Raw genomic sequence first — 16629 nt, forward strand, 5'->3', positions numbered from 1 at the left:
TGGGGAGTGTGGTGTGTGTGATGGACTGGGCTACATCTACAACTCTGCAATGTCTTGTGGTCTTGGGCAGAGCTGTTCCCAAACCAAGATGTGGTGCATCCCAACAGTGTGCTTTCTGTCGTGTACCTGTAGAGTGTGTAGGAAACATTGGAGACATGCCGAGATTCCTCAGTTTCCTCGGGAAGTACCCTCTCCAGCTTAATGACATCCCTCCTATACTGTAGTTCCAACAATGCAGTATGAAGGCCGTTTCCCTTTTGCTTCCATACTTTTGGATTTAAAGTCAAGTTGAGCTTAATCTCATACTCACAAGTACGCTGAGATGCAGACACAATGGAAAAACCTGCTCGCAGCGATAACACAGGCACATAGACACAAACCAATACACAAACTCATAAATTAGATGTAAATTACACATACAAAGTCTGCAGGACAGTTAAAAGAAATGAAAAAAAAAAGAAGAAATGAGTGTAAAACAACAACTAAATGTGGAAACTGCAGATGCTGGTTTAGAAAGGTTCAAACAATTCAGCACAGGAAGGGGCCCTTCAGCCCACCATGTTGGTGCCGAACATGATGCCCAGCTGAACTGATCTCATCTTATTGTGCATGATCCACGTCCATCTATTCTCTACATATCCATGCACCGGTGATTAGGGCGGGTGTCAGGGGCTATGGGGAGAAGGCAGGAGAATGGGGTTAGGAGGGAATGATAGATCAGCCATGATTGAATGGCGGAGTAGATTTGATGGGCCTAATTCTACTACTATCACCTATGACCTTATGTGCCGGTCTAAAAAAATGGACCAAGTTTGTCTGAAGAAAGCTCCCAACCCGATGTTCTCCAGAGATGCTGCCCGACCCGCAGAATTACTCCAGCACTTTGTGCTTTCTTCTGGTGAAAAAAAACAAGTCCATGGTAGGGCAAGAAGTGGTGTGTAATGTTGAGTAGTTGTTAGGGTTGTGTGTGACAGTTCAAGCATCTGATGGTGGCAGTGTGGGACTATAAGCTTCTGTGCCTTTTCCCGATGACAGGCATGAGCGGTACAGCACAGATCAGCCATGATCACAATGAATGGCGGTGCTGGCTCGAAGGGCCAAATGGCCTCCTCCTGCACCTATTGTCTATGTAAACCTTCTCCATGGCCCACCATGTCCATGCCAACCTTCAATACCTATCTCCCCCATGTTGGCCTTTATAACAAGAGGAATCGAATATAGCAGCAAAGAGTCCTTCTGCAGTTGTACAGAGCCCTAGTGAGACCACACCTGGAGTATTATGTGCAGTTTTGGTCCCCTAATTTGAGGAAGAACATTCTTGCTATTGAGGGGGTGCAGCGTAGGTTTACAAGGTTAATTCCCAGGATGGCGGGACTGTCATATGCTGAGAGAATGGAGCGGCTGTGCTTGTATATTCTGGAGTTTAGAAGGATGAGAGCGGATCTTATTGAAACGTATAAGATTATTAAGGGTTTGGACACGCTCGAGGCAGGAAACATGTTCCCGATGTTGGGGGAGTCCAGAACCAGGGGCCACAGTTTAAGAATAAGGGATAAAGCCATTTAGAACGGAGACGAGGAAACACTTTTTCACACAGAGAGTTGTGAGTCTGTGGAATTCTCTGCCTCAGAGGGCGGTGGAGGCCGGTTCTCTGGATACTTTCAAGAGAGAGCTAGATAGGGCTCTTAAAGATAGCGGACAATAGACAGTAGGTGCAGGAGTAGGCCATTCGGCCCTTCGAGCCAGCACCGCCATTCAATGTGATCATGGCTGAGTAGGGGATATGGGTAGAAGGCAGGAATGGGGTGCTAAACAGGAAGGCAGGAGAAGGCAGGAACGGGGTACTGATTGGGGATGATCAGCCATGATAACATTGAATGGCGGTGCTGGCTCGAAGGGCCGAATGGCCTACTCCTGCACCTATTGTCTATTGCCTATTGTCTGTTGTCTACCCCAGTCAAGTTTGCCCATAATAGGAACGTATTCTTTTTTGCCTGGTCTATTTAAGTGAATGCTGAAATGCCTTTTAAAGTTGCCCTGAGCAGAGGAATTGAGAACATGAAGACTTAGGTTTAAGGTGAGGGGGGGAAAGATTTAATAAGAATCTGAGGGGTAACCTTTTTACACAAAATGGTGGTGGGTTTGTGGAAGGAGCTGCTGGAGGAGGCAGTTAAGGTAAGTACTATCACAATGTTTAAGAAACATTTAGACAGATACATGGATATAGAAACATAGAAACATAGAAATTAGGTGCAGGAGTAGGCCATTCGGCCCTTCGAGCCTGCACCGCCATTCAATATGATCATGGCTGATCATCCAACTCAGTATCCCGTACCTGCCTTCTCTCCTTACCCTCTGATCCCCTTAGCCACAAGGGCCACATCTAACTCCCTCTTAAATATAGCCAATGAACTGGCCTCGACTACCCACTGTGGCAGAGAATTCCACAGATTCACAACTCTCTGTGTGAAAAAAGTTCTTCTCATCTCGGTTTTAAAGGATTTCCCCCTTATCCTTAAGCTGTGACCCCTTGTCCTGGACTTCCCCAACATCGGGAGCAATCTTCCTGCATTTAGCCTGTCCAACCCCTTAAGAATTTTATAAGTTTCTATAAGATCCCCCCTCAATCTCCTAAATTCTAGAGAGTATAAACCAAGTCTATCCAGTCTTTCTTCATAAGACAGTCCTGACATCCCAGGAATCAGTCTGGTGAACCTTCTCTGCACTCCCTCTATGGCAATAATGTCCTTCCTCAGATTTGGAGACTAAAACTGTACGCAATACTCCAGGTGTGGTCTCACCAAGACCCTGTACAACTGCAGTAGAACCTCCCTGCTCCTATACTCAAATCCTTTTGCTATGAAAGCTAACATACCATTCGCTTTCTTCACTGCCTGCTGCACCTGCATGCCTACTTTCAATGACTGGTGTACCATGACACCCAGGTCTCGCTGCATCTCCCCTTTTCCTAGTCGGCCACCATTTAGATAATAGTCTGCTTTCCTGTTTTTGCCACCAAAATGGATAACCTCACATTTATCCACATTATACTGCATCTGCCAAACATTTGCCCACTCACCCAGCCTATCCAAGTCACCTTGCAGTCTCCTAGCATCCTCCTCACAGCTAACACTGCCCCCCAGCTTAGTGTCATCCGCAAACTTGGAGATATTGCCTTCAATTCCCTCATCCAGATCATTAATATATATTGTAAATAGCTGGGGTCCCAGCACTGAGCCTTGCGGTACCCCACTAGTCACTGCCTGCCATTGTGAAAAGGACCCGTTTACTCCTACTCTTTGCTTCCTGTTTGCCAGCCAGTTCTCTATCCACATCAATACTGAACCCCCAATGCCGTGTGCTTTAAGTTTGTATACTAATCTCTTATGTGGGACCTTGTCGAAAGCCTTCTGGAAGTCCAGATACACCACATCCACTGGTTCTCCCCTATCCACGCTACTAGTTACATCCTCGAAAAATTCTATAAGATTCGTCAGACATGATTTACCTTTTGTAAATCCATGCTGACTTTATGACAGGTTTAGAGGGGTATGAACCTAACGCAGGCAGGTGGAACTAGTGTAAATGGGACAGTGTTGGTCGGATTGGGCAAGTTGGGCCGAAGGGCCTGTTTCCACTCTATCACTCTATGACTATAACCTGGTAATCGTATCTGATTCCACCGCCTTCTTTGGCAGTGTGCTCTATATCCTGCACTCTGGTATTTTTCTCTTTGCACTATCAGCTGCACTTGTGTATCGTAAGGTCATAAGTGATAGGAGCAGAATTAGGCCATTCGGCCCATCAAGTCTACTCTGCCATTCAATCATGGCTGATCTATCTCTTCTAACCCTATTCTCCTGCTTTCTCCCCATAACTCTTGACACTTGACATCAAGAATCTATCTATCTCTGCTTTGAAAATATGTATGGTTGATTAGACGGCACTGGGCCTGTACTCGCTGGAGTTTAGAAGAACGGGGGGGGACCTCATTGAAGCGTATAGAACAGTGAAAGGCTTGGATAGAGTGGATGTGGAGAGGATGTTTCCACTGGCGGGAGAGTCTAGGACTAGAGGTCACAGCCTCAGAATTAAAGGACATTAAAGGAGATGAGGAGGAGTTTCAAGAGCCAGAGGGTGGTGAATATGTGGAATTCTTTGCTACAGACGGCTGTGGTTCCAAGTCAGTGGATATTTTTAAGGCAGAGATAGATAGATTCTTGATTAGTGCGGGTGTCAGAGGTTATGGGGAGAAGGCAGAAGAATGGGGTTAGGACGGAGAGATAGATCAGGCACGATTGAGTGGCAGAGTAGATTTGATGGGCCGAATGGCCTAATTCTTCTATCCTTTATAACCTTATAATCTTACTCGTGCAGTATGGTTGGACTGGATAGCACTATACCTGGGTACACCCAGCAATAATAAGGCCGTACACAGCGAGTGCTGACTGGACTTGTCTTCCCCGACAGAGATGCAGGAGAGTGCTTTGTCCCCTGCCCTGGCTCTGGTTACTGCCTGCTCCACACAGCTCCTGGACGGTGACCTGTCCCAGTCCTTCTTTCATCGCTCTCCGCTGGAGTTTGCCCCTCTGAGGTAAGAAACACTCCAAAGCAGTGTGTGCTGAATCTGATCAATGGGTCAATGGTTCCCTTCTTATCCCGTGTACAGGTTGTCGCATGGCAATGAACGCCAGGATTATGGCGGTGGCGGGAATGTCATACGAGGAAAGATTGAAAAGACTAGGCTTGTATTCAGAAGGATGAGGGGATATCTTATAGAAACATATACAATTATAAAAGGACTGGACAAGCTAGATGCAGGAAAAATGTTCCCACTGTTGGGCGAGGCCAGAACCAGGGGCCACAGTCTTAGAATAAAGGGGAGGTCATTTAAGACTGAGGTGAGAAATATCTTTTTCACCCAGAGAGTTGTGAATTTGTGGAATTCCCTGCCACAGAGGGCAGTGGAGGCCAAGTCACTGGATGGAATTAAGAGAGAGTTAGATAGAGCTCTAGGGGCTAGTGGAGTCAAGGGATATAGGGAGAAGGCAGGCACGGGTTATTGATAGGGGACGATCAGCCATGATCACAATGAATGGCGGTGCAGGCTCGAAGGGCCGAATGGCCTCCTCCTGCACCTATTGTCTATGTTTCTATGGATGCCTCGTGCGTATGAACAGGGGACCGGCGGGATAGATCTGGGTGCATTTGCTGGCTGCTGAGGGGATTCAGGCAGTTGCTGTCGGATCTTTGATAGGACTTTGCTGGCTTTACCTTGCACGAAACGTCTTTCCCTTTATCATGTATCTATACAATGGGCAGTGGGCAGGTGCTATAGACTTGCACGGGAAGGTAGACGCTCCCGCCCCCACGAGTCTCGGGCAGATGGGGAACGTCAGCCTGGGAAGGCAGTCCATCTAGGAGAGGGGAAACTCTGATTTACAACCTCCACTGCCTTGTGGCCGTATCCAGTCATGGAAAAGGCTCCAGGAGTAAATCTCAAGAAAATCCGGAGTCGGAGCCCCTAAGGCAGTTCGTCGTTGTCTACAACCTCGCTCTGGCAGCTCCTGCGACGGCGCTTGTGACAAACTGTAACGGCCCTGCTGTTCCTTTGGATCGATCAGCAACATGGAGAGGGGGGACGTGCTGCATGGGCAACAGCCTGTCTGTCCTCCATATGACATCGATCGCCCAGGCTTGCATCCGACCACACATCACCTGCAAACTAGGGTGGGGAGGGGGTGGTTTGGGTGGGAAGGGATGAGTTAACCAGGGAGCTGCGGAGGGAACGGTCTGTTCGGAAGGCGGAAAGGGGTGGAGACGGGAAAATGTGGCTGGTGGTGGGATCCTGTTGGAGGTGGTGGAAATTTCAGAGGATTTCCACTGTCTTTCCACTGACTGGATAGCAGGCAACAAAAGATCATAAGATCATAAGGATTAGAGTAGAATTAGGCCATTCGGCCCATCAAGCCCACTCCACCATTCAATCATGGCTGATCTATCTCTCCCTCCTAACCCCATAAAAATAATATAATAATAATATATTTTATTGCCATTGCACATAAGTGCAACGAGATTTGGGTTTGCAGCTTCCATCCGATGTCATAACTTAAATAACTAATACCATTTAGATTTAGGTACAGATACCCCGAGAACATGGTTTGTAAAAAGAACATTACAACAGTAAATAGTCAAAACAGTTCAAACAGACTAAAGTGCTGATGTGTCTGTGTGACGTGACCATCCGAGGGAGACAGCCCGTGGGGGGTGGGGGGGCACTCAGCAGGGCCGGTTCAGAGCCGCTATAGCTCTGGGAATGAAGCTGTTCCTGAGTCTGGAGGTTCGGGCGTAGAAGGCCTTGTAACGTCTGCCGGAGGGAAGTAGTTCGAACAGACCGTTACAAGGGTGTGAGGAGTCTTTATGGATGCTGACGGCCTTCCTGAGGCACCGTGTGTGGTAGATGCCCTCCAAGGCCTTCTCCCCATAACCCCTGTGGATGCCTCTCATAATGTTATCTACCTCTATCAGGTCTCCCTTCAGCTTTGGACAGTCCAGTGATACTAACATGTTGATTTGTAAAACCTATTGGTCAGTGTGAACGCAATGAGCAAGCTTTTCTGGAAAAGTGAACAGTGAAAAAGCTTTTCATGTCCCTCGGTACACGTGACAATAAACTAAACTGAAACTGAAGCTTCTAGGTGTGGATTCATTATTGCCATGTGTAGCAAGGAACAGTGAAAAACTTTGTCTGCATGCTATCGAATCAGTTCAGTTTAGAGATACAGTGCGGACAGGCCCTTCAGCCCACCGAGTGCACTCCAACGAGCGATCCCCGTACACCAGAACTATCCTACACACACTTGGGACAATTTATAATTTTACCAAGCCAAATAACCTACAAAACTCTACGTCTTTGAAATGGGATGAAACCGGAGCACCCGGAGAAAACCCACGCAGGTCGCGGGGAGAACGTACAAACTCCGCAGTCAGGATGGAACCTGGTGCTATGAGGCAGCACTGTGCCCAGTTCAGTTAATACTGTACATACATACAATCAACTCAAACTCAAGTACAGTAGGTAGAGCAAAGGGGAAGATACAGAGTGCAGAATATGGAGGGTGAAGAAGAGGATTAACAGGGTGCAGCATTATAGTACAGCACAGGCCCTTCGGCCCACAGTCTGTGCTGCTCATGATTCCAAGACTCTTTTACAGTATCTACCTGCGTATAATGCATGCTCCTCCATTGTAGTGCATCAGTTCCAATGTCCACAATGGGGTAGCTAACTGGCCTGCTAATGGGGTAGCTAATGGCCTGCTAACGGTTCCACAGGTGTGCCGTAGAAAGCATTTTATCGGGATGCATCACAGCATGGTTTGGGAACAGCTCCATCCAAGACCGCAGGAATTTGCAGAGAATTGTGAACGCAGCCCAGACCATCACACAAACCAACCTCCTTTCCATCGACTCCATTAAAGATAGCGGAGTCAGGGGATATGGGGAGAAAGCAGGAACGGGGTACTGATTGGGGATGATCAGCCATGATCACATTGAATGGCGGTGCTGGCCCGAGGGGCCGAATGGCCTCCTCCTGCACCTATTGTCTATTGTCTATTTATACCTAACGCTGCCTCGGCAAGACCAGCAGCATAATGAAGGCCCAATCTCACCCTGGTCCCTCTCTCTTCTCCCCTCTCCCTGTTAAAGAGTCATAGATACTGTGCGGAAACAGGCCTTTCGGCCCAACTTGCCCACACCGGCCAACATATACCAGCTATACGAGTCCATCCTGCCTGCGCTTGGTCCATATCCCTCCATACCTGTCCTATCCATGTACCTGTCTAACTGTTTCTTAAACGTTGCGATAGTCCCAGCCTCGACTACCTCCTCTGGCAGCTCGTTCCATACACCCACCACCCTCTACGTGCAAAATCTGTCATAAAGTACAGTTGTCGAGTTGTTCACCAAAGAAACAGCTACTTTGGCTGATCATGACCATACAAACCATCTTACCCCTCTATACCAATCCCGTTGACCAGTATTTGGTCCTTAGCTTTCCATGCCTTGGAATTCTGTGTGCAGTATTGTAGAAATGTTCACCACAAATGGGCCCTCTGGCTCATCTTCTCCACGCTGACCTTGATGCCCCATCTACACTAGTCCCACCTGCCTGCGCTTGGCTCATAGAAACATAGAAACATAGAAATTAGGTGCAGGAGTAGGCCATTCGGCCCTTCGAGCCTGCACCGCCATTCAATATGATCATGGCTGATCATCCAACTCAGTATCCCGTACCTGCCTTCTCTCCATACCCTCTGATCCCCTCAGCCACAAGGGCCACATCTAACTCCCTCTTAAATATAGCCAATGAACTGGCCTCGACTACCCTCTGTGGCAGGGAGTTCCAGAGCTTCACCACTCTCTGTGTGAAAAAAGTTCTTCTCATCTCGGTTTTAAAGGATTTCCCCCTTATCCTTAAGCTGTGACCCCTTGTCCTGGACTTCCCCACATCGGGAGCAATCTTCCTGCATCTAGCCTGTCCAACCCCTTAAGAATTTTGTAAGTTTCTATAAGATCCCCTCTCAATCTCCTAAATTCCAGAGAGTATAAACCAAGTCTATCCAGTCTTTCTTCATAAGACAGTCCTGACATCCCAGGAATCAGTCTGGTGAACCTTCTCTGCACTCCCTCTGTGGCAATAATGTCCTTCCTCAGATTTGGAGACCAAAACTGTACGCAATACTCCAGGTGTGGTCTCACCAAGACCCTGTACAACTGCAGTAGAACCTCCCTGCTCCTATACTCAAATCCTTTTGCTATGAAAGCTAACATACCATTCGCTTTCTTCACTGCCTGCTGCACCTGCATGCCCACTTTCAATGACTGGTGTACCATGACACCCAGGTCTCGCTGCATCTCCCCTTTTCCTAGTCGTCCACCATTTAGATAATAGTCTGCTTTCCTGTTTTTGCCACCAAAATGGATAACCTCACATTTATCCACATTATACTGCATCTGCCAAACATTTGCCCACTCACCCAGCCTATCCAAGTCACCTTGCAGTCTCCTAGCATCCTCCTCACAGCTAACACTGCCCCCCAGCTTCGTGTCATCTGCAAACTTGGAGATGTTGCATTCAATTCCCTCGTCCAAATCATTAATATATATTGTAAATAGCTGGGGTCCCAGCACTGAGCCTTGCGGTACCCCACTAGTCACTGCCTGCCATTGTGAAAAGGACCCGTTTACTCCTACTCTTTGCTTCCTGTTTGCCAGCCAGTTCTCTATCCACATCAATACTGAACCCCCAATGCCGTGTGCTTTAAGTTTGTAAACTAATCTCTTATGTGGGACCTTGTCGAAAGCCTTCTGGAAGTCCAGATACACCACATCCACTGGTTCTCCCCTATCCACGCTACTAGTTACATCCTCGAAAAATTCTATAAGATTCGTCAGACATGATTTACCTTTTGTAAATCCATGCTGACTTTGTCCAATGATTTCACCACTTTCCAAATGTGCTGCTATCCCATCTTTAATAACTGACTCTAGCAGTTTCCCCACTACCGATGTTAGACTAACTGGTCTGTAATTCCCCGTTTTCTCTCTCCCTCCCTTCTTAAAAAGTGGGGTTACGTTTGCTACCCGCCAATCCTCAGGAACTACTCCAGAATCTAAAGAGTTTTGAAAGATTATTACTAATGCATCCACTATTTCTGGAGCTACTTCCTTAAGTACTCTGGGATGCAACCTATCTGGCCCTGGGGATTCATCGGCCTTTAATCCATTTAATTTACCCAACACCACTTCCCGGCTAACCTGGATTTCACTCAATTCCTCCAACTCCTTTGACCCGCGGTCCCCTGCTATTTCCGGCAGATTATTTATGTCTTCCTTAGTGAAGACGGAACCAAAGTAGTTATTCAATTGGTCCGCCATATCCTTGTTCCCCATGATCAACTCACCTGTTTCTGACTGCAAGGGACCTACATTTGTTTTAACTAATCTCTTTCTTTTCACATATCTATAAAAACTTTTGCAGTCAGTTTTTATGTTCCCTGCCAGTTTTCTTTCATAATCTATTTTTCCTTTCCTAATTAAGCCCTTTGTCCTCCTCTGCTGGTCTCTGAATTTCTCCCAGTCCTTTCTGAATTTCTCCCAGTATGCTGCTTTTTCTGGCTAATTTGTACGCATCATCCTTCGCTTTGATACTATCCCTGATTTCCCTTGTTATCCACGGATGCACTACCTTCCCTGATTTATTCTTTTGCCAAACTGGGATGAACAATTTTTGTAGTTCATCCATGCAGTCTTTAAATGTCTTCCATTGCATATCCACCGTCAACCCTTTTAGAATTAATTGCCAGTCAATCTTGGCCAATTCACGTCTCATACCCTCAAAGTTACCTTTCTTTCAGTTCAGAACCATTGTTTCTGAATTAACAATGTCACTCTCCATCCTAATGAAGAACTCAACCATATTATGGTCACTCTTGCCCAAGGGGGCACGTACAACAAGACTGCTAACTAACCCTTCCTCATTACTCAATACCCAGTCTAAATGGGTCTCAACCTGTCTTATTCTATTGCAGGGAATTGTGGATGTAACCCAGGCCATCACACAAACCAACCTCCCTTCCATTGACTCCATCTACACCTCACGCTGCCTCGGCAAGGCCAGCAGCATCATCAAAGACCACTCACCCTAGCCACTCCCTCTTCTCCCCTCTCCCATCGGGCAAAAGGTACAGAAGTGTGAAAACGCACACCTCCAGTTTCAGGGACAGTTTCTTCCCAGCTGTTATCAGGCAACTGAACCTTCCTACCACAACCAGAGAGCAATCCTGAAAAACGATCTACCTTATTAGTGACCCTCGGACAGCTCCTTGGTCTGAAGAAGGGTCGAGACCCGAAACGTCGCCTATTCCTTCGCTCCATAGAGTTTCTCCGGCATTTCTGTCTACCTTGGACTATCCTTGATCAGACTTAAACATAGAAACATAGAAACATAGAAAATAGGTGCAGGAGTAGGCCATTCGGCTTTACCTTGCACCAAACGTTATCCCCTTATCATGTATCTATACATTGTAAATGGCTCCATTGTAATCATGTATTGTCTTTCTACCGACTGGTTAGCACACAACAAAAGCTTTCACTGACGATACACTAAACTGAACTGAACCATTCCTATCCATGTACCTGTCTAAACGACTTTGAATCATTGAAATTGCATCCACTGGCAACTCATTCTCCCTCCCATCCCCGCTAAACTACCTCCACTACCTGAAGCCAATGCCCACTATTATCTGCATGTTATCTACATGAATGATTTTGGTTAGCCTAGTTAGTAAATTCCAGATACAGGTCCTTCACAATAGACAATAGACAATAGGTGCAGGAGTAGGCCATTTGGCCCTTCGAGCCAGCACCGCCATTCAATGTGATCATGGCTGATCATCCCCAATCAGTACCCCGTTCCTGCCTTCTCCCCATATCCCCTGACTCCGCTATTTTTAAGAGCCCTATCTAGCTCTCTTGAAAGCATCCAGAGAACCGGCCTCCACCGTCCTCTGAGGCAGAGAATTCCACACTCACCACTCTCTGTGAGAAAAAAATGTTTCCTCGTCTCCGTTCTAAATGGCTTCCTCCTTATTCTTAAACTGTGGCCCCTGGTTCTGGACTCTCCCAACATCGGGAACATGTTTCCTGTCTCTAGCGTGTCCAAGCCCTTAACAATCTTATATGTTTCAATGAGATCTCCTCTCATCCTTCTAAACTCCAGAGTATACAAGCCCAGCCGCTCCATTCTCTCAGCATATGACAGTCCCGCCATCCCGGGAATTAACCTTGTAAACCTACGCTGCACTCCCTCAATAGCAAGAATGTCCTTCCTCAAATTAGGGGACCTGTATTTTTAAGTTTGCACCTGTGCCAGATGCAGCCACATTGAAGCATTCACCTTGCTGCATGATTGTGTTGCAGGGCTGCTCCGGACCTGTCCGTGGGCTCGCCGGAGGGATGCGCAGGAGCGTTCCAGGCCAACAACTTGCTGCAGTTGCTGATATCGGAGGTTTCGGCGGACTGCGTGAGGGGCAGCCTGTCCCTGTCCCAGGAAGTGTCCCGGGACGGCAGCGAGGCCTTCCCCCTGTCCCAGCACCCCCTCAGCCCCCCGACGCCCAGCTCCGAGGACGACGACTTCACCCGCGCCGACTCCTACTTCCGCGACCAGCGCTTCATGGAGCTCCCGTCCCGGCCCACGGGCGGCGGAGCTGGCCCCCGGCTCGGGCCCCCGCTGGGCAACGAGGGGGTGGAGGAGCCCCAGAACCCAACTGGAGCCCAGGACCTGTCCGATGCCGATCAGCGCAGCGGCCAGCCGGGGGGCGGGCAGAGAGCTGCTGGCCTGCAGGGTTGTGACACAGACGATGGGGAGAGTTTGGAGCCCCTGTGGAACCTGGAGGAGTCTGACGGGACGGTCCCATTCCATGGTCAGCCAGTGGATGGGACGGCCTCACCCTGGGGTCAACCAGTGGACGGGACGGATCCGCTCCAGGTTCAGCCAGCGGCCAAGACCAGTCCAGTGTCGGGTCCTGGTGCAAGCAGCCGACCTGTGTCCACGGGGTCACCAGCGTGCAGCAGCGGCCAGGCTGTGGGTCCGGGGGCGAGACCGGTGACTCCCAGCACAGAGTCCCTCACCCCCAACAGCAGCAAGAACGACACGGCCATCGAGGTGGTGCCGGGCGGGGGCGATGTGCGCAGCGGAGCGGGGCAGGAGTTCGGGCTGTCTCCTGCACCCGCCCCCGCCCAGCCCAGCCGCCGGTCCACGCTGGAGGAGGGCGCGGTTGAGAACGCTCCCGGTGGGCAGGGACCGGCCAGACACCAGCGGGCGCCGCTGGCCCCGGTCTTTGCCACCGCCGGCAGTGCCTCGCCTACCCCTCCGGGCCGGAGCCAGTGGCCGACCTTCGACAGCCTGGTGCTGCAAGGGCTGAGGGGTGTGGCCCCCCGGCAACAAGCCTACCGTGCCGTGGCCGACTCCCTCAACCGCATGCTGGCTCGGGCTAACGTGGGGGCAGAGGGGAGAGAGGGCCCAGAGCGAGCCTCCCCCCGCGCCCCCTCCCCTCACCCCCCAGCAGACCTGGGGGACAGAGAGACAGCCCCCGCGGGGTCAAGCAGTGACCGCGGCCACGGCCCAGCGGCGGCGACCCTCTCTCCCCCCGACCCCACACCCAGCGAGGGGCAGGGGCCCGAGACGGGCAGCAGGGGCTGGAGCTCCGTGCTGACCCCTCCTGGCCCGTACACACTGACCAGCGCTCATGCCCACCAGTTGGACACCACCCCCACGGACGACGGCCTCCTCCCGCCGGGCAGCTCGCTGGACACCAGCCGGGCAGCCGAGCGCACGCTGACCATGTCCAGCCACTCGCTGACCAGCCTGGAGGTGGATAACTACGTGCCAGCGTGGGCACCGTCAACTCTCACCCCCGAAGCCAACCAATTCAACATCGACGACAGGATACAGGTAGGGCTTGCTTCCTCAGCGGCCCGGGCTCACTGGCTGTGCTCAAATAGAAACATAGAAAATAGGGGCAGGAGTAGGCCATTCGGCCCTTCGAGCCTGCACCGCCATTCAATATGATCATGGCTGATCATCCAACTCAGTATCCTGTACCTGCCTTCTCTCCATACCCCCTGATCCCTTTAGCCACAAGGGCCACATCTAACACCCTCTTAAATATAGCCAATGAACTGGACTCAACTACCTTCTGTGGCAGAGAATTCCACAGATTCACCACTCTCTGTGTGAAAAATGTTTTCCTCATCCCGGTCCTAAAAGATTTCCCCCTTATCCTTAAACTATGACCCCGTGTTCTGGACTTCCCCAACATCGGGAACAATCTTCCTGCATCTAGCCTGCATCTTCCTGCATCAGGCTAGATGCAAGAAGATTGCAAGAAGATAAACATTATTCCCCAACATCGGGAACAATCTTCCTGCATCTAGCCTGTCCAACCCCTTTTTGAATTTTGTACGTTTCTATAAGATCCCCCCTCAATCTTCTAAATTCCAGCGAGTACAAGCCGAGTCTGTCCAGTCTTTGTTCATATGAAAGTCCTGACATCCCAGGAAACAGTCTGGTGAACCTTCTCTGTACTCCCTCTATGGCAAGAATGTCTTTCCTCAGATTAGGAGACCCAAATTCACTTGAGTTTAGAGATAGTGGGGAAATAGGCCAGCCCACCAAGTCCACGCCGACCAGCAATCCCCGTACACTTACACTATCCTACACACACTAGGGACTATTTTACATTCATGCCAAGCCAATTAACCTACACACCTGTACGTCTTTGGAGTGTGGAAGGAATCAGAAGATCTCAGTGAAAACCCACGCAGGTCACAGGGACAATGTACAGACTCTGTACAGACAGCACCCGTAGTCAGGATTGAACCCGGGTCTCTGGTGCAGTGAGGCAGCAACTCCACCGCTGCGCCACCGTGCTTCCCTAAATTAAGAGTTAATAGTTCATAAGTCATAGAAGCAGAATTAGGCCATTCGGCCCATCAAGTCTACTCCGCCATTCAATCAGTGCTGATCTATCTTTCCCTCTCAACTCCATTCTCCTGCCTTCTCCCCGTAACCGCTGATGCCCACACTAATCAAGTATCTGTCAATCTCTGCTTTACAAATATACATTGACGGCCTCCACAGTCATCTGTGGCAATGAATTCCACAGATTCACCACCTTCTAACTGAAGAAGTTCCTCCTCCTTTCTAAATGTGCGTCCTTTTATTCTGAAGCTATGCCATCTGATCCGAGACTCTCTCACTAATGGAAACATCCTCTCTGCATCCATGCATTTCAATATTCAGCAACCTCTGACTAAAGAAATTCCTCCTCATCTCCTTCCTAAAGGAACATCCTTTAATTCTGAGGCTGTGACCTCTAGTCCTTGACTCTCCCACTAGTGGAAGCATCCTCTCCACATCCATTCTATCCAAGCCTTTCACTATTTCACTATTCTATACGTTTCAATGAGGTCCTCCCCCTCATCCTTCTAAACTCCGGCGAGTACAGGCCCAGTTCCTTCAAACGCTCATCATATGTTAACCCACTCATTCCTGGGATCATTCTGAATAGTTGCTTTATTGTCACATGTACCTAGAAGTGAAACGCTTTGATTTGCAAACAATCCAGTCAAAATGGAAATATACATAAACACAATTGTACATAAGTACAAGAGTGTAATGATTGTCTTATAAGAAGGCAGTGGTGGCCAATTCTCTGAATACTTTCAAGAGAGAGTTAGATAGAACTCTTTAAAAAATAGACAATAGGTGTAGGAGTAGGCCATTCGGCCCTTTCAGCCAGCACCGCCATTCAATGTGATCATGGCTGATCATCCGCTATCAGTACCCCGTTCCTGCCTTCTCCCCGTATCCCCTGACTGCACTATCTTTAAGAGCTCTATCTAACTCATGAATATATCCAGATAATTGGCCTCCACTGCTTTCTGAGGCAGAGAATAGCACAGATTCACAACTCTCTGGGTGAAAAAGTTTTTCCTCATCTCTGTTCTAAATAGACTACCCGTTATTCTTAAACTGTGGCCCCAACATCGGGAACATGTTTCCTGCATCTAGAGTGTCCAATCCCTTAATAATCTATATGTTTCAATAAGATTTCCTCTCATCCTTCTAAACTCCAGAGTGTACAAGCCCAGCCACTCCATTCTCTCAGCATATGACAGTCACGCCATCCCGGGAATTAACCTGGTGAACCTACGCTGCACTCCCTCAATAGCAAGAATGTCTTTCCTTAAATTTGGAGACCAAAAATGCACACAATACTCCAGGTGTGGTCTCACTAGGGCCCTGTACATCTGCAGAAGGACCTCTTTGCTCCTCTACTCAACTCCTCTTGTTATGAATGACAACATGCCATTCATTTTCTTCGCTGCCTGGTGTACCTCCATGCTTACTTTCATAGACTGATGTACAAGGACCCCCAGATCTCTTTGTACTTAGTGGAGTCAGGGGATATGGGGAGAAGGCAGGAACGGGGTACTGATTGTGGATGATGAGCCATGATCACAGTGAATCGCGGTGCTGGCTCGAAGGGCTGAATGGCCTACTCCTGCACCTATTGTCTATTGTGTAATTGTTGGAATGTCAGTGCAATGCAAAGGAACATCTGATGGGTTGCAGCTTCTAACCAGGTGTCTTACATCCCCCAGGTGTACCTTCGCAACCTGGGCATTAGCCAGTCTCCCAGCAGCATCCTGGCATCACAAGGGCCCGACCAAGACGCAGAATTCAACCATGCTGAACTGAGGAAGTTGCCAGAGGAGGCCACGCGAGGATATCAGGGTGAAGAAGGTAAAGACCTGCTGCTGTTGGCGTTGTATCTCCATTATCTACATGCAGCATAGTCACACAGCACGGAATCAGGCCCCTCAATGACGTCCAACATAGACTTGATGGGCCGAATGGCTTAATTCTACTATGCTGCCTCACCTGCTGAGTTACTCCAGCACTTTGTGTTCTCCACTAGACTGCAGCAACTGCAGTTTCTTGTGCATCCTCTGCTGCTTGCCAAGGGATAGTGCAGGTCTGAGCCTGTGACAGCTGCAAAC

The 16629-nt window shown here is 49.1% G+C and overlaps 1 protein-coding gene across 1 annotated transcript in view; it reads left to right on the top strand.

Moving 5' to 3' along the window:
• The window catches only part of LOC116986795 (collagen alpha-1(I) chain-like), a 67831-nt gene that overhangs the window by 8600 nt on the left and 42602 nt on the right, over window positions 1–16629 (top strand). The window contains exons 4-8 of the mRNA XM_033042535.1: window positions 4471–4594; window positions 11983–12258; window positions 12295–12474; window positions 12508–13516; window positions 16231–16372. Coding sequence (XP_032898426.1) covers window positions 4471–4594; window positions 11983–12258; window positions 12295–12474; window positions 12508–13516; window positions 16231–16372 — 1731 coding nt within the window. The remainder of the gene's footprint in view (window positions 1–4470; window positions 4595–11982; window positions 12259–12294; window positions 12475–12507; window positions 13517–16230; window positions 16373–16629) is intronic.

This window comes from Amblyraja radiata, chromosome 1 (genome assembly GCF_010909765.2).
Source record: "Amblyraja radiata isolate CabotCenter1 chromosome 1, sAmbRad1.1.pri, whole genome shotgun sequence".
NCBI classification, from domain to species: domain Eukaryota; kingdom Metazoa; phylum Chordata; class Chondrichthyes; order Rajiformes; family Rajidae; genus Amblyraja; species Amblyraja radiata.